This window comes from Pristiophorus japonicus, chromosome 1 (genome assembly GCF_044704955.1).
Source record: "Pristiophorus japonicus isolate sPriJap1 chromosome 1, sPriJap1.hap1, whole genome shotgun sequence".
In the NCBI taxonomy this organism is placed as follows: Eukaryota; Metazoa; Chordata; class Chondrichthyes; family Pristiophoridae; genus Pristiophorus; species Pristiophorus japonicus.
The window spans coordinates 295,151,877-295,170,019 of NC_091977.1; the positions used below are offsets into that span (position 1 = coordinate 295,151,877).

The following is an 18,143-nucleotide window of genomic DNA, read 5'->3' on the forward strand; positions in this document are numbered from 1 at the left end:
CAATGGACAAATTTGCAGAAAGCACCTGGACCAAACGAGGCTGCGATTCACAGACAAGCCTGAACAACCCACAGCAGACACCACCTTTTTCGAGCCCACAACACACACACAAAGGATCAACGACACCACCCCGGACCAGGAAATCAAACCCATCACGCCCAACAGCCCAGCAAGGCCAGGCTCACCCAGCAGCCCTGCAGGACCAACAACACGCCAGCCCAGCGAGGGCACAATGAACTCACCAGAACAGACATTTGTACCGAGGCAGTCCACCAGGGAAAGAAAGGCTCCCAACCGCCTCACCTTGTAAATAGTTTTCACTTTGACTTTGGCGGGGGGAGTGATGTTGTGTATCTGTAAAGCATGCACTTCCATGTTCCACCACCAGGAAGCGCATCCCCTGAAGTCCCAAGGGATCCCAGCATCCCTTGGGAGCACTGTATATAAGCCGGCCCCTAAGGCCTGTTCCTCACTCTGGAGTGTCTTATTAAAGACTGAGGTCACTGTTACTTTAACCTCCCTGTGTGCAGTCTCATCTGTGTTAGGAACACAATACTCTGTTTCTCTTTCTGTAAATGCTGCCTGATTTGCTAAGTGAAATCCGCAGCAGTGACTATTTTACATAATTTGAGCTGCAAAGTTGGTTTAGAGAGGCGCATTTCATCCAACGAGAACAGATGAGAGTGACATTATTGCAAGTGATTTCACTAGCAGAACCGTAGATTTTTATCATGCGCTGAGAATGACAACAAGTGGCCCAACTCATGCACAGGATGGCATCACGGCTCAACCGAAAACCGCGAGTACCCACACTGTCACTAATCACTGTCAAACTAAACACTCTGGGTGAGAGTTGCGGTGACTGATGGGCATTGTGTGCGTGTCACGGATTGTTAGCAGGTTTATTGGGTACAAAGTGAGTCATGACAGTGTCATCACTTTCAGATTTCGTCCAGTCCAATGATGTCACTTGCTGCACCCGTGCCAGGCTTTCCGGGAAATCACTGCCGTTCATGGTCAAGAGCGTGATCCAGGTCTGCGGGGGGAGGAGAGGGAGAACATAGCGTGGCTGTAAATGGGGTGGGGTTGGAAGAACGTGATCCATAACTAACAGAGGGGGTCTTCCCATCTGGATTACATTCTCGCTCTCATCCCTCCCCTGCCTTTAGACCTCGATCACATTCTTCCCCTCCCCTTCCCACTGTTCTCTCCATGCTAGTCACCACCCCCCTAAAGTTGCTGACCTTCTCCCCTCCCGCTTTTGTGACATTCTGCCCCCAACCCCGCCTGGGTTCCTGACCCTCTCCCACAGAGTTCCCTACCTGCCCTCCTCCCACCCTTGCCCCCCCCATCCTCCATGTTCCTGACCTTTCCCCCCCCGTCCCACTCCCTAAGTTCCTGACCTTCCCCCCCCCCCCAAGTCCCTGCCCTTCTCCCCTCCCCCAGGGTTCCTCACCTACTCCCCTCCCCCCAAGTCCCTGCCCTTCTCCCCTCCCCCCGGGTTTCTGACCTACTCCCCTCCCCCCAAGTCCCTGCCCTTCTCCCCTCCCCCCAAGTTCCTGACCTTCTCCCCAGGTTCCTGACCTACTCCCCTCCCCCCGAGTTCCTGACCTTCTCTCCCCCCTCCCCCGCCCCGAGTTCCTGGATGTTATATATGCAGACTATAGATATACTCTCGGTGTAGTCACTGTATAGTTGCATAAGATGGAGACTTGTTTACCTGATGTACTGTCAATTAGGTTTACACTGTGTATATACTATGCTTCCACCACTAGAGGGTGCAACTGGTGGAGACTGGGATTTTCTGCTCTGCTGTCAGGGGCTGTATAAAAGGGTAGCCACCATGCAGCTGCTTCACTCTGGAGTTATGAATAAAGGACAAGGTCACTACAGTTTGAGTACAACACATTGCCTCGTGGAGTCATTCATAAGCGCATTACAGACACAACAACTGCCGATGATAATACGGACTTTCACGCAATTATGGCTACCTTTGGCACACTAAAAGACTTCGCAGAGGATGATTGAGATGTCTTCACAGAAAGGCTCGAGCTATATTTAGTGGCAAACGACCTGGCAGGGGAGATGGACGCATTGGCGGAGAAGCGCAAGGCTATACTGCTGACCAGTTGTGGGCCCGGGGTCTACCGCCTCGACAGGGACTTGCTGGTTCCTACGAAGGTCAAGGATAAGACATACGATAAACTGACTGAACTAATTCCTGACCAGATAAAACCAAAAGAGAGCATCCTCACAGGGCCAGGCACAGATTCTACACTCACCGCAGACCTGAGGGCCAGGAGATTGCAAAATATGCTGCTGATCTCAGGAGACTTGCGGCATCGTATGATTTTGGCACGCACCTCAATGAAGCATTGCGAGACATCTTCATTATAGGAATTGGCCACGAGGACCTCCTTCACAAGCTATTATCTACCGACACCACAGTCAACCTGCAGAAGGCCATCAGCATCAGTCAGGCGTTCATGACCTCGACCTGCAGCACAAAGCAAATTATTCATCCTGTGGACTCAAACCTGGCAAGTACTGTACACAGAATGGTGCCTTTCACAGGCAAGACTGTAGAACGTGGCTCTGCCCAGGGCAGAGAGCACAGACCTCAGGGACCCAGAACTCACAGTCCGCCGAGGGGTGCTAATCGAGTAGCACCATGCTGGCATTGTGGAGGAAGCCATAGGGCTCACCAGTGTCGGTTTGCGGAGTACTTATGCAAAGCCTGTAACACGAAGGGCCACCTCCAGCATATGTGTAAAAGAAATACGACTCACCATCTAGCAGTATGATGACTTGGCCAGAGAGGCAGCTCAGCCCCAAGAAGCATATGGAATGTATACCTGCATCATCAATTGTCCTCCAGTGAAGATGGAAGTGAAGATAAATGCCGTTCCAGTCTTCATGGAAGTGGACCCAGGAGCGAGTCAGTCAGTGATGAGCCAGGATGCCTTTGAGAGGCTATGGAACATAAAACGACCCGAGCTGGTTCAAGTACAGGAAATTTGCGCACCTACATCAAGGAGCCGATCTCAGTCCTTGGTAGTGCAGATATAAGTGTAATCCATAATGGTGTGGTGCACAAATTACCTCTGTGGACTGTTGCAGATGATGGTCCAATGCGACTCGGAAGAAGACGGATGGGGAAGATCCAGTGGAAATGGGAAGGCCTCTTCACTCCAGCAATCCATGTCCCCCGTGCTCAGAGGGAGAGAAAAATCTCACCTTCGCTTGGGCAAGGCACCAGAGAACAGACCAGCGCAGCACCTAAGGCACAGACCGACCATCACGACTGTGTGGCAATGATCTGACCGGAACGACCTAAAAGAACCTTCCCGGCTCCAGTGGCAGGACTCTTAGAGAGGAAGATCGAATTCACAGGCACTCTTCCAGCTTTTGTGGCAGAATTGTGGGAGAGAAGGTTCAAGGCAGTCCACCTCGAGGACAGAGGGAAGATGGCGTTGCTGCTGCAGCGAGGTGCAGCGTGGATAAAAGAAAATGGCCGTGACCACACCACGAGGTGCAACGCTGAGGGACCAACACGTGGTGTCTAACAAAGGATTTGATTGGGGTAAAACCAGCAGGGTTCTCTTAAAGGAGACCTGCAACCAACTGAACTTAAAGAGACATTGTATGCATGGCAATCAAACGAACTGATTAAGATTGTGAACAAAATGTTGTTGCGAGATGTCGGGAATAGAGTGTCCCCAAAAGTAGCAAGCGAGCGAATTATGGAGGGTAAAGGCACTGATCCTGATGTTCTGTCCCAGGTGTCCCCACAAGTTATAGGCCAGCGACTCAGGAGGGTGAAGGCACTGATCCTGATACCCTGCCCCAGATCTATCCCACGCTGCAGGCACTATGGCACTATGTCTGGGAGCAAAAGGGAACAAACGAGTTTCCCAAACGGGACCTGGAACACCCAGGTTTCCAACTGTTAGAGAGCAGGCAGAAGATTCTGCAGCCCTCAAAGGAGGACAGGGAGGCCACACACATCTGTGGCTCTGCCCACCACTAGACAATGACAAAGGCCCTGAGTCCTGGCAAGGTGAGCGAACCAAGCATCCCCCCCCCGCCCCTCCCCCACTAGCAGGGGGCGCAGTGCCGCCAACAGACGACTAGGACCCCGTCCAGTTGCTCTGGAACCAGCGTCCTCGCATACCTGTACTACTACCTCAGTACTGACCATGAATGAACCATGAATGCAATCTACCTAATCCTGGCGCACGACCGTAAAATGTAACGAATGTAAGTCACTGAACCAAGGTGTCATGATACAAACTGAAATTTTTTTTTTCTTCCTTTCTTTGTATTTGCACTGTGTCTGATCCTGTATGTTAATGTAATGGGCCAGCTGCATGATCTCGCTGTGGCGGGGGGGGGAGGTCGAAATGGATGTATGTAACCATGGACACACACATGGATTACACCCAGAACCCACTGGAACCTCCACTGCATCATCGAACCATCCAAACTGATAATCACTACCCAATGTTGTGGCAAAAGGACTTGGGGGTTAACAGGGAGAGAGCCAAGCCAAAGCACAGCCAAGGTGCAAGGGCTATTGGCACTTAGGTCTGGGGAGAGCTAAGCCAGAGCACATAGTGTAAAGGTAATTGGCATAAAGGATTTGGGGGAGAGTGATGTTATATATGCAGACTATAGATATACTCTCGGTGTAGTCACTGTATAGTTGCATAAGATGGAGACTTGTTTACCTGATGTACTATCAATAAGGTTTACACTATGTATATACATGCTGGCACCACTAGAGGGTGCAACTGGTGGAGACCGGGGTTTCCTGCTCTGGTGGCAGGGACTGTATAAAAGGATAGCCACCATGCAGCTGCATCACTCTGGAGTTATGAATAAAGGACCAAGGTCACTACAGTTTGAGTACAACACATTGCCTCGTGGAGTCATTCATAAGTACATTACAGACATAACACTGACCTTCGCCCCTCCCCCGAGTTCCTGACCTTCTCCCCTCCCCCAAGTTCCTGATCTTCTCAGGAGGTGGTTGAGGCCACAGGCTAAGCGCATGCGAGGTTGGAAACTCCGTTGCTCATATGCAGCCGTAACATCGGTGGGGGTGAGGTGGTGTTTAGGCTCTGCCCCCATACACTGTGCAGGCACAGAACGACTCAAACCTGCTCGTGCAAATAATCACTCCATCTGTTATTTTAGAACCAAAGAGCTTACTTTGCTGGGTGAAAACTTTCTCCGCAGCTCCTGAAGTTTCTTGTAGTATATTGAATCCAAATGTTGAGTCCTGCTTATCAACTCCACCTAGAAATAAAAGATCTTCACTGAGTATCATTGGACAGCACTAAAAGAATAACAGCAGTACTACAGGATAAGTGCGCAGTTTACCGCAAGAGACAGATCACAGAGGGAGACAGGAGGGATCACTGTGCACCAGGATCACTTGAGAATATTGCTTATATTTTGTGATCATCGACTTTCAGGCACAAACGTTCAATGTGTTTGCACTACATTCTTCTGTGCACTACTTTCAGGTAGCTGGTGACCATTTGAGATTTTAAACAAAGAGTCAACACTCGAGTGAAGATAGTGCATTGAGAAACATGCAAGCATAATAAGTTTTCATACCCTGCATTTCTCCAGTTGAAAAATATACCCTGAAGACAAAAATGGAAACATTTTCAAAATTATATTCGGGAGGTGGGGGGGGGGGGCAGTGATTTTCTGTCCTTCCTCCTTTTAGGACTCCACGGGACAGACCCTGTGACCCTTTGAATGGGCCAGTAACTTGTAAGGACCTGCAAACAAGCCACTGAGCTGCACCCATTCAGCTGCTAATCTTAGTCATGCTGTCAAGGAGATCTGGCAGTAGGGCTTCCTCACAGGGCCTCTGAGTAACTGCACTCCCACACTGCCCCTACTGGTTGGCTGGCTGCAGAGCAGATTGTCTGTCCATTCTGCCATCCAGGAAAGTATTCATGATACAGAGAGAAAAGAAAAAAAAACAGAAAGTTGGAAAAAATATAAAAGTCTATGGACTGAGTGCAAGATTGTACAAAATATGAAGTGGGCCATTTTCTACAGATTCATTTAAAAAGATTTGGATGCAATGACTGTACCTTTCTGTATCGGGACAAGTCCTTTTCAAGCATTTGGATCCACGGTGTCAGTAGCAAGATGAGAATGTGTTCCTCTAACTGATCAAACAGCTCCTCAAAGGGTGGCTCTAGTTTTCTATAGATCATGTTCTTATTTTCTGAATCTATCTCGACATTGGCTGGAGCCCCTTCAACCGTGTATGTAGCAAAAATGAACTAAAACAAGTGGACAAATCGTGAAAAGATCAGTGCGCAGATGAAAATCTTCAAAAAGCCAGCTAGGAATTCAATGGCTCCTTGAAATCATAGAAACAAACTGCATTTTCATCATAAGTTATATCAGTGACTCCTGGATTGCAGAGTCAGTCCCGTAGACAGACAGGTCTCAGTGACCAAAGAAGTTCCTGTGGGGTTTATTCTGGGTCTACTGTTGTTTACTCTCTTCATAAACAAAAAAGAGAATAATTCTAGTAATAATATTATACGGTGTTCTGAATGCCTCTCCCTCAGTGGCTCAGTGGGTAATTCGCCACATGTTGTGGTACTGAGCCACACAGACAAGAAGGTCTGAAGTTTGATTCCTGCCTTGTGTTGAATTATCTCAGCCAGGGCAGGAATTGGGGTACTGCAGCTGGCCTTAACATTTCTGGGCTAGGGATAGGAAAAATCAGGCAATGTTCCTGCTCCAGACCACGATTCAATAACACCCGTTGTCCCTCGCACCACCACCCCCCCGCCCCATCTCCCTGCTCAAAGTTGCACCCAGCAAGTGCCTGCAGCTCGCTGGCCTTATGTAAGTGAGGTCCACGACCAAATATTGGTACCAAAAAAACAATGAAGCCTGGATTAACAATGGACAGGTCCTATTTTAAAATTCAACAGATGCCTTCTCCTACAGGAAGGACATCACTATAACGTTAGGGAGGGGTGTTCCACTCAAACTGATTTTTAAGTAAACTAACGAATTAAAACAGGAAAATCAGGAATAGTATAAATAAAGGTACCATGTGAGGCCCACTGGGCATGGAAGGCATCCAGTGAGCTGGTATACTCTACGATGGTGCTCAAGGGCCACCTGGTATGAATCAGAGCTTGAAACAGACAAGTAAGTCTACATCCTGGATGTTTGGATGGAACAAAAGATGGGTCTCACACTATTGGGCAGGCCACACTGCAGTGTCTATTCCCAGGGCAATCCCACTACTGAGCTGCACTGGGGTTTTGAGCTGCTCTGTTTCTGATCTGGGCCAGTTAACCACCCTCTTTAGCAGACTTGGTGGTCTTGGGTTTACCTGTAAACATCAAATAGATATCAAATGGATTTCCAATCAACATAGCCCAGATCTCCTGACCTGAAGCAATCATCCAACCTGAACCTCCATGGAGCTATATAAAAGGGATGTCCCACCCTGTCTGGTCAATGCCCATTTTAAGCAGGTAAAAGGAAAAGGAGTTTCTGCGATTACTGATCATTCACAGAAAATATCTGGTCAATACAAAACAGATAACAAAGTTAATCAATTAGTGGCATGCGACACAGGTATTCGATTATAATTCAAAGTAAGTTATTTCAACCCTGCCAAAGGTCACATTTGGAATATTGTGTGTAACGTTGGGCAACTTACTTTCAAACTTTGATTCAATGAAGGTAAAATCTAGGCAAGTGACATATACAATTCTGTGATTTAAAGATTTAAGTTATTATAAGATGTCAAGATTATTAGATACAGGTTTGCAACCTCTCCCACGTTGAAGAAAACATGTTGGCCATCATGGGCGGAGGGGAGTCATGGCTGTGGCGAGGAGCAATGCTGGAGGAGATATCGCTCAGGGTTTCTTCACACCTTATCCTCTTTTCCCCTCTTACTTCTGTCTCACCCTACGCACTCTGCATGACAAACTGGAGCTGCTTTCGGCAACCTTTGCTTTGACCTTCACACTAAAAGCTAACCCTTGTCCCGCTCTCATTTCAGGTGCTGAAACTGTGGAGATATCTCTGCCACTTCAGGGGGAGTAGGCCAGCCTTTCTGAAGATGCATCATCACTGGGGTCTGACCCTGGTAAGCACCAGCTCACATACTGGCACCACACCTATTTTAGAGGTGAGGTTAGAGGAAGGGTTTCTCACGTGGTGAAGCACCGAGCACAAGTGCGGCAGCTAGGGCAGGGAGATCAGATGCCAGAGGTGCCAGCATACTGGAGGTTCAGATCGTATACTTGTTCTGCTGCAGAGGACTCAGATGCAAATTTCAAGGGCCCAGGCTACACCGAAGAAGACTGATGGGCATACACCAAGAAAAGCTAGGTGCACTGGGCAGTTTGCCAGCGAGTTTGCGCACAACGGCTCAGAGCATAGAAGAGTCCAGCTCGTACTTAGGTCAAGGCTTGGCACAGAGCATGGAGACCATTTGATCCCTCATGGATCAAGCAGTCAAGCTCCACAAGCACAATAGTAGTGCCTATCATCAAGGAGTCTCTGGGGAGAGCTCTGATAGCTTACATGGCAGCCAATACTGCTGCTATGGAAGCTCAGATAGCTGCCATCTCGGTTTTGGGGGCCAGTGTTGACAAGGGCCTTCAAATCGTCACAGCAGTCATCCACTCTGACTCATGCAGAGGAGTAGGAATGCTGAGGCACAGTCCCAGGAGATGGCCTTGGCACTATGGTCTGCTGCCAGTTGAAAAAGGCTGCTTGTATTCTAAACTCTAAAAAGATGCAGTCTGGCTCGTAACAAAGTTGTTTTCATGAATGGCTAGTTGATACTGAACCCAAGGAAGCATCCCAAGGAACCCAAGAAAGTAAAAAAACAAGATTATGATATTGTGGAAGCAGCAGATGTGAACACTAACAACTGTTAACAAAGATTTTCTGTTGATGACTAGAAAAGAAAACAAAAAAACTCTTTATAGATTTACCTTTTTTAAGCAATCACCTCTTTTGGTTGTAGATATTCAGTTTAAAAATATTCCTGAATGATTTTTGATCTTTAATATATATATATATAAAACATAGAAACTGCATGAATGATGAGCACTGACTGTTTTGTGAAGTACTTCTGTTTGTTTATGGAATTAATGTTTATTGGAAAAATAGCCTTTCAAGACCATTGGACATCCCAAAGCGCTTACAGCCAATGAAGTACTTTTGAAGTGTAGTCACTGTTGTAATGTATTGAAGACTTAACATTAGCAAACTCATTGTTAATACACTCCTAGTGTACACTGGGAGTACATATCTGGAAATTGCCCGCCCCAACCCATGATTTTCCATCATTAATTTTAAGAAGCAATAAAATTATGCTTAAATGGATTAAGGTGGGAACATAAAGTTAGGAGCCAGCTAACAATAGGTACAGTGGTGTTGGGGTACATGAGAGCACAAAAGGGGGATCAGAGAGGTCAGGGAAGGAGGCTGATGTGTAGGAATACATGGAAGATTGGGGTCTGATGACTTGAAAGGGACCAATGGCAGTTTGAGCCCCATTCTCCTGGGGCCTGTGGTCCCAATAGACTGTAAACCTTGTTCCTTCCAATACATGTCAGAACCCAGCAAATCCCAAATCTCCTCACAGTTCTGCTGAATCCCTCACCTCAGATTCTAAGGTCCTATGACTCACAAGCTCCAATAACACATTCTCAGTCCCCCAGACCATGAGAATTTGCTCCCCAATGCCCACAGATCTCAGGATTCCTTTCCCAGTGATTTCAGATCCCAGGAAATGCCCAAGTGTTCCTCGGACTTTTCTCTCTAGTATTCCCAGAACGCTGGGACCCCCCCCCCTTCCCAGTATTCCTTCCTAGTATTCCCTAACCTTGGGGACCCACCTCAAAATAGTGGGAGTGTCAGCTGTGGCTCAGTGGGTGCCACACTCACCTCTGAGTCAGAAGGTTGTGGGTTCAAATCCCATTCCAGGGACTTGAGCACATAAATCGAGGCACACCTACTGATTTCTAAGGGTTCTGTCCGCCCCAATGCATGGGGCAGACAATCCGGAGAAAATCAGGTCTATGTTGATTTTTTTGGAGCGGGACGGAAGTGGTGTCATCATCGGGGCTGAAGTGCGGGCATCACAATGTCCTTCCCCTTCAATTAAAGGGGAGTGCCGCTGTGAACTCTGCAGCCACTTTAGTGACAAACACTGGGCTAGCAGGGAGGGTTGTGGCTGGGCCAGTGATTTTACACCCAAGAGGGGGTATCGGGCTGCCTGTTGGTGGCCCGGATGAATCCATGGCTGCCATTGTCGGGCCGATCTAACAGTCAGCTGACAATTAAAATAAAATGGCGGCCGTGGCAGTGCACCCTCCCTTTTAAAGGCGGACACGCCGCCCAGCTACAAGAAGCTTCCCGCCGGGAAAAGCGGTCGGGGGCTCCGACCAACGGCCAATCCGATCCCGGGGGGCAACTTCCCACACAGGGCAAAAACGGGGTCAACCGAGGTCAGTAAGGGATCGACGGGGCGGCAACATGGGCAGAGCGGAGACATTCTACATCAGGAAAATCCATGGGGGCAATTTACAAAATGATGGCCGCTCTGCGCCGACTGAGCGGTGAGTACTTACCGACCTGTGGCTCCCGCTTTCAGGCGGCCACAACTCTTATAGAAAGGGGCAATTTCGGCCCCCATGAATCTAGGTGTTTTTTTAAACATATTCCCTATCCAGAAGCCAGCATGATTGGCAGCCTGTTGGGCAGGGAATGCTACAGAAGAGGAACAGGTAGGGGTAGCGATTGTGATGGGGACAGTGGGTACAGAAAGCTTGAAGGGTCGGGGTGATCATGGAGGGTTGGAGAAAGGTCGGGGGCAGATATGGGGAGTCAGGGTGAGTGGTCAGTGATCACGCGGGGAGGAGCGGGGTCTGATTGTGGGGGGAGGAAAGCAGCTTAGCTTGAAGGACCGGGAGAAGCACTTCTACTGTCCCACAAGCAGTGCTGGAAAAACACTTACCTGTTCCATGCAGCAGTCCTCATCTCACTCTAGCTGACAGGTTTCCTGAGGCCCGGGAAACACGCCCAGCCAGCATTAAAGCAGGAATAGAGATAAAATCTGAGGGACGCAGCCTCATTAAAATATTTAAGTAAGTGGCCCACCTCCTGGGAGTGGGTTGGTTGACTGCTCTCTGTCCTGGCTCCATTAAACCTCCAGGTTTGAGGCAGGATGGGGTCAAGTTAGAGATTAGAAAGATTTTTACATCTCACCCGACCCAAACCCACCCATTTTTGGGGGTTAAAATTACCCCCTCTGTTGCAACTCTGCTGGTCTCCTTATCCTTCCCATTTGCAACCCTAACATATTCTTTAAGCCCACCCCACCCAAACAGATCTGGATCCCCACATATTGATAGCTATCAGATCAATGCTTGCCTGAGCTTGCCTCCTGAGTTTAAAAGGTTGAAAGACTTCTGCATAAAAAAGATGTTGATATTCCACCAGGTCAAACCACAAGTTCACGGCGTTGCTCCATAACTGCAAGATAGGAAGAAAAATTAGTTCATATTCTACACAGCAATAGCTTGTTTCTATCCAGTCTAATCATTCCACATAGCTGCTAGCATCTGAAATAAGAATACAGTGGGACCATGTAACTGCTGGATTTGATAAAGATTAGATGCACCCTGATTACCAAGTAGGAAAAGGGAAAGTCCCATCGAGAAAAGGGCACTCTTAAACCTGTATCATGAATCTATAGAAATAATGGCCCGAAAATTGTGGCCTCGCCGGGCGTGTACAATGTGCGCACACGCCCGAAGAGGCCTCGCAAGTGGCGGTTATCGGCACGCAATGCGCATGCGGTGAGAACTGGCATTTACGAACTGTCAAAAGATCGCATGCATCCCAGGGAGAAGGACATTCGCGGGCAGAGATTTGGTCTATTTGCCCAACTCTAGTCCAGCGAATGTCCCTCAAACTCTTAGGCATAGAGCCTACTTTTTTCCAGCATAAGAGTTTTAAAACACAGAAAAATTAAATGTTAGTACTTATTTTTATATTTAAAAACCCTGTCTATGAAAGTAAGTTTATTTTTAACACTATTACAACATTCCCTAAAACATTGAATTGAATGCGATTTCTATTGATTTAAAAAAAGTGAAGTGTTTTTTATTTATGTTTGTGTTTTATTTGATTTTAGAAGTATTCTCTTTGATAGTATGGGGGCTCGGAGCTCGGAGCTCCCATTACTATGAATGAGAATACGACTTTGTGATTGGTGGTCCACACCCACGTGATCCCAGGATATGCATACGCTCCTGGAAGACATGGGCCTGTATGCTGGACGGAACAACTAGGTCTCAGAGCGCAAGTCTACGTTCCTCCGGGACCACCAAGTAATTTCGGTAAAAAATTTCGGTCGGAGGTGTCCGCCCGCAGTAAGCATCCGACCTAAATTTTCGGGCCAGTGTTCGGCATCCAGAGGGCAATTAAGTGCGCTGTACAGAGTAGACCAAGCCCAAGAAACAAAGGAAGCTGGGGGGTCTGGAGCAGCCCAGAATTAGGGAGCAGCTCCTGCATTGTGGTGAAGTCTGTTTAGTTCCTCCTATTGTGGCTTCTAGTGGCGGAAGGGTTGGTAACCAGAGCACACAGATTTAAAGTGATAGGCAAAAGAACTAGGGACGACAGGAGGAAAAAAATGTTTTACACACTGAGTTGGTGTGATTTGGAATGTGCTGCCTGAATGGGTGGTGGAAGCAGATTCAATAATAACATTAAAAAGGGAACTGGATAAATATTTGAAGGGAAAACACTTACAGGGTTATGGAGAAAGAGCAGGGGAGTGGGACTAATTGGAAAGCTGTTTCAAAGAGCCGTTGCAGGCGCGATGGCCTCCTTCTGTGCTGTATGATTCCCTGATTCTAACGTACAAGCTTGGATGTGGTGGCTGTTTCGACTCTCAGATGGAAGTCAGATTTCAGCTCTGTTCTTAAACTGACTGAAGAATAAATAAAAGGGCGCACTGTCCATTAATCCGAGGTTTAGTTTACTTACCACATTCCCTGTTTGTTCGCAAAAACGTGTGAAGATATATCCAGTTCTGCTTTCATGGTGCAGGGCCTGCAGTAAGTTGTCCACTTTATAATCGCACAGCACCTCATGGTATTTGGTGATCTGCATCTGAAGAAACACACACAAACAGGACTCTTTAATTCCGTATCTGTGAGTGTAGAGCTTTCAATGTGCGTTGATGACACCAGGCCTTACCTCTTTGCCACCACTCTTGGGGCCCAAGTTTCAGGCCGTGCCTAGAACGGCGCAGCCCCAACCTGGATGCCCATTTTTCGCACCACAAAGTGCGCCTAAAAAAAACTTTCAGATTCTCCGGCTCCCTGCAGGTCCTCTGAAGCCGGGCGCGGCGCAGCACGAGCTCTAGGGGGCGGAGCTAGATCCCTGCGCTGAAAACAGTGCCGGAACCTCTGGACATGCGCACTACAGTGGGCGTGCATGTGCAGTAGCTCCAGGCGCCCAAAACTGTGTGGGAGGGGCCCGAAGCACGCTGCCCCTAGCCCTGGCCGAATGGCCTCACTGGGGCTGCGTGCATAAGGCTGCCTCCCACGGCCAGCTCCTGCTTCCTCCCGACCCGACTCGACTCCCGCTTTCCCCGTCCCCGTCCCCGGACCGGACCCGACCCAGACACCGACCCGACTCGACTCCCGCTTTCCCCGTCCCCGTCCCCGGACCGGACCCGACCCAGACACCGACCCGACTCCCGCTTCCCCCCACCCCCCCCGACCCCGGACCGGACCCGACCCGCGCTCCTCCCCCCCACCCGACCTGACCTCCATCTCCCTCCCTCCCCCCCCCCCGATCCGAACCTCCCTCCCTCCCTCCCACCACCCACCCGACCCGACCCGCGCTCCCGACGCCCCCCCCCACCCGGACCCGACCCGACCCAACCTGACCTCCCTCCCCCCGCCCCCGACACGAACCGACCCGACCCGACATCCCTCTGCCCCCCCCCCCCCCCCGACCGAACCGAACCGATGCGGACCCGACCCGCGCTCCCTCCCTCCCCCTACCCGAACCAACATCGACCTCCCTCCTCCCCCGCCCGACCCGACCCGTGCTCCTGACCGCCGCCCCCCCCCACCCACCGGACCGGACCGGACCCGACCCAACCCACGCTCCTGACCCCGACCCCGACCCGCGCTCCCGACCCCAACCCGCGCTCCCGATCCTGGACCCCGGACCCGACCCAACCCAACGCCACCTACCTGTAAATCTGGTGCTGGGCACGGGTCCTGCCCGAAGTCTTGGGCCCAGCCGGGCCCGGCCCATTCAGCCTCCCTCCCCCTTCTCCTTTCCCCCCCCACCCTTCTCCTTTCCCCCCCTTCTTCTTTTCCCTTCTCCTTTTCCCCTCTTCTCCTTTCCCCCTCTTCTCCTTTCCCCCTCTTCTCCTTTCCTTTCCCCCCCTTTCCCCTTCTCCTCCTCCCCCCTTCCCCTTCTCCTCCCCCTTCCCCTTCTCCTCCCCCCGCAAAAAACGTTAGTGGGAGTTGTGTACAGACCGCCAAACAGTAGTAGTGATGTTGGGGAGGGCATCAAACATGAAATTAGGGGTGCGTGCAATAAAGGTGCAGCAGTTATAATGGGTGACTTTAATATGCACATAGATTGGGTTAACCAAACTGGAAGCAATACGGTAGAGGAGGATTTCCTGGAGTGCATAAGGGATGGTTTTTTAGACCAATATGTCGAGGAACCAACTAGGGGGGAGGCCATCTTAGACTGGGTGTTGTGTAATGAGAGAGGATTAATTAGCAATCTCATTGTGCGAGCCCCTTTGGGGAAGAGTGACCATAATATGGTGGAATTCTGCATTAGGATGGAGAATGAAACAGTTAATTCAGAGACCATGGTCCAGAACTTAAAGAAGGGTAACTTTGAAGGTATGAGGCGTGAATTGGCTAGGATAGATTGGCGAATGATACTTCAGGGGTTGACTGTGGATGGGCAATGGCAGACATTTAGAGACCGCATGGATGAACTACAACAATTGTACATTCCTGTCTGGCGTAAAAATAAAAAAGGGAAGGTGGCTCAACCATGGCTATCAAGGGAAATCAGGGATAGCATTAAAGCCAAGGAAGTGGCATACAAATTGGCCAGAAATAGCAGCGAACCCGGGGACTGGGAGAAATTTAGAACTCAGCAGAGGAGGACAAAGGGTTTGATTAGGGCAGGGAAAATGGAGTACGAGAAGAAGCTTGCAGGGAACATTAAGACGGATTGCAAAAGTTTCTATAGATATGTAAAGAGAAAAAGGTTAGTAAAGACAAACGTAGGTCCCCTGCAGTCAGAATCAGGGGAAGTCATAACGGGGAACAAAGAAATGGCGGACCAATTGAACAAGTACTTTGGTTCGGTATTCACTGAGGAGGACACAAACAACCTTCCGGATATAAAAGGGGTCGGAGGGTCTAGTAGGGAGGAGGAACTGATGGAAATCCTTATTAGTCGGGAAATTGTGTTGGGGAAATTGATGGGATTGAAGGCCGATAAATCCCCAGGGCCTGATGGACTGCATCCCAGAGTACTTAAGGAGGTGGCCTTGGAAATAGTGGATGCATTGACAGTCATTTTCCAACATTCCATTGACTCTGGATCCGTTCCTATGGAGTGGAGGGTAGCCAATGTAACCCCACTTTTTAAAAAAGGAGGGAGAGAGAAAACAGGGAATTATAGACCGGTCAGCCTGACATCGGTAGTGGGTAAAATGATGGAATCAATTATTAAGGATGTCATAGCAGTGCATTTGGAAAGAGGTAATATGATAGGTCCAAGTCAGCATGGATTTGTGAAAGGGAAATCATGCTTGACAAATCTTCTGGAATTGTTTGAGGATGTTTCCAGTAGAGTGGACAAGGGAGAACCAGTTGTTGTGGTATATTTGGACTTTCAGAAGGCTTTCGACAAGGTCCCACACAAGAGATTAATGTGCAAAGTTAAAGCACATGGGATTGGGGGTAGTGTGCTGACATGGATTGAGAACTGGTTGTCAGACAGGAAGCAAAGAGTAGGAGTAAATGGAGACTTTTCAGAATGGCAGGCAGTGACTAGTGGGGTACCGCAAGGTTCTGTGCTGGGGCCCCAGCTGTTTACACTGTACATTAATGATTTAGACGAGGGGATTAAATGTAGTATCTCCAAATTTGCGGATGACACTAAGTTGGGTGGCAGTGTGAGCTGCAAGGAGGATTCTATGAGGCTGCAGAGCGACTTGGATAGGTTAGGTGAGTGGGCAAATGCATGGCAGATGAAGTATAATGTGGATAAATGTGAGGTTATCCACTTTGGTGGTAAAAACAGAGAGACAGACTATTATCTGAATGGTGATAGATTAGGAAAAGGGGAGGTGCAAAGAGACCTGGGTGTCATGGTACATCAGTCATTGAAGGTTGGCATGCAGGTACAGCAGGCGGTTAAGAAAGCAAATGGCATGTTGGCCTTCATAGCGAGGGGATTTGAGTACAGGGGCAGGGAGGTGTTGCTACAATTGTACAGGGCCTTGGTGAGGCCACACCTGGAGTATTGTATACAGTTTTGGTCTCCTAACCTGAGGAAGGACATTCTTGCTATTGAGGGAGTGCAGCGAAGGTTCACCAGACTGATTCCCGGGATGGCGGGACTGACCTATCTGGATCAACTGGGCTTGTATTCAATGGAGTTCAGAAGAATGAGAGGGGACCTCATAGAAACGTTTAAAATTCTGACGGGGTTAGACAGGTTAGATGCAGGAAGAATGTTCTCAATGTTGGGGAAGTCCAGAACCAGGGGTCACAGTCTAAGGATAAGGGGGAAGCCATTTAGGACCGAGATGAGGAGGAATTTCTTCACCCAGAGAGTGGTGAACCTGTGGAATTCTCTACCACAGAAAGATGTTGAGGCCAATTCACTAAATATATTCAAAAAGGAGTTAGATGAAGTCCTTACTACTAGGGGAATCAAGGGGTATGGTGAGAAAGCAGGAATGGGGTACTGAAGTTGCATGTTCAGCCATGAACTCATTGAATGGCGGTGCAGGCTAGAAGGGCCGAATGGCCTACTCCTGCACCTATTTTCTATGTTTCTATGTTTCTCTCCCCTGCTCCCCCTTCCCTCCCCCTCCCCCATCCCTCCCCCTTCCCTCCCTCCCCCTCTGCCTCCCTCCCCCTCTGCCTCCCTCCCTCCCCTCCCCCTGCCCCCCCGTCTCTCCTACCCCCCTCCCCTCGCTGTCAGAAACGCAGACACTGACAGACAGAGTATGAGAGAGACACAGACAGACAGACAGAGAGATAGAGACATTGACAGAGACACCCGGGGGGGCGGGGGGGGGGGGGGGGGGGGCATCCCAGCATGCTGTTGGAGGGCTCCCGGTGCTGCAGTCGGTAAGTAGAAAATGTTTTATTTATTGATTTTTTAAAATATTATTTCTTATTAATTTTTTTTGATTGATTTATTGGTTGATTTATTGATGTTTTGATCATTTATTATTGATGATGGCTCTTTATTTGTAAAACTCAAGTGTTTAATGTTTGTAAACTTCCCTTTAACCCCCTCCCCCGCCATTCCCTGCGCCTGATTTGTAACCTACGCCTGATTTTCTAAAGTGTAGACAAGGTTTTTTCGAAAGTACAAAAATCTTCACCTACTCCATTCTAAGTTAGTTTGGAGTAAGTTTTCACTGCCGAAACTTTGAAAACAGGCGTAAGTGGCCGGACACTCCCCCTTTTGAAAAAAAATTCTGTTCCAAAGTGAAACTGTTCTAACTGACTAGAACTGGAGCAAGCTAAATGCCGAGAATTTGAATTTCTAAGATACTCCATTCTACACCAGTTGTTCCAAAAAATCAGGAGCAACTGAGGCCGAAACTTGGGCCCTTGATTCCTGGACCACCACTATGTTGCCCAACTGCTCAACCCATATCAAGTGTTGGATCGCCAAAAGTTCCCTTTAACTCAACATCACCAAGGATTGAAACAATTACGCTCGACTCCCACCTAAAACTCTACTCTTTACCATAAAACTCTATGCCTTGCATCCAACCACATACCTATGTCTTTCAACTCCCTCCGATTAAG

At 48.9% G+C, this 18,143-nt stretch overlaps 1 protein-coding gene across 1 annotated transcript in view; it reads right to left on the minus strand.

The window, feature by feature from the left end:
* The window catches only part of LOC139263380 (regulator of G-protein signaling 22-like), a 174,648-nt gene that overhangs the window by 81,088 nt on the left and 75,417 nt on the right, over positions 1–18,143 (minus strand). The window contains exons 11-14 of the mRNA XM_070879432.1: positions 13,078–13,203; positions 11,458–11,559; positions 6,117–6,311; positions 5,215–5,301 (exon numbers count right to left, since the gene is read on the minus strand). Coding sequence (XP_070735533.1) covers positions 5,215–5,301; positions 6,117–6,311; positions 11,458–11,559; positions 13,078–13,203 — 510 coding nt within the window. The remainder of the gene's footprint in view (positions 1–5,214; positions 5,302–6,116; positions 6,312–11,457; positions 11,560–13,077; positions 13,204–18,143) is intronic.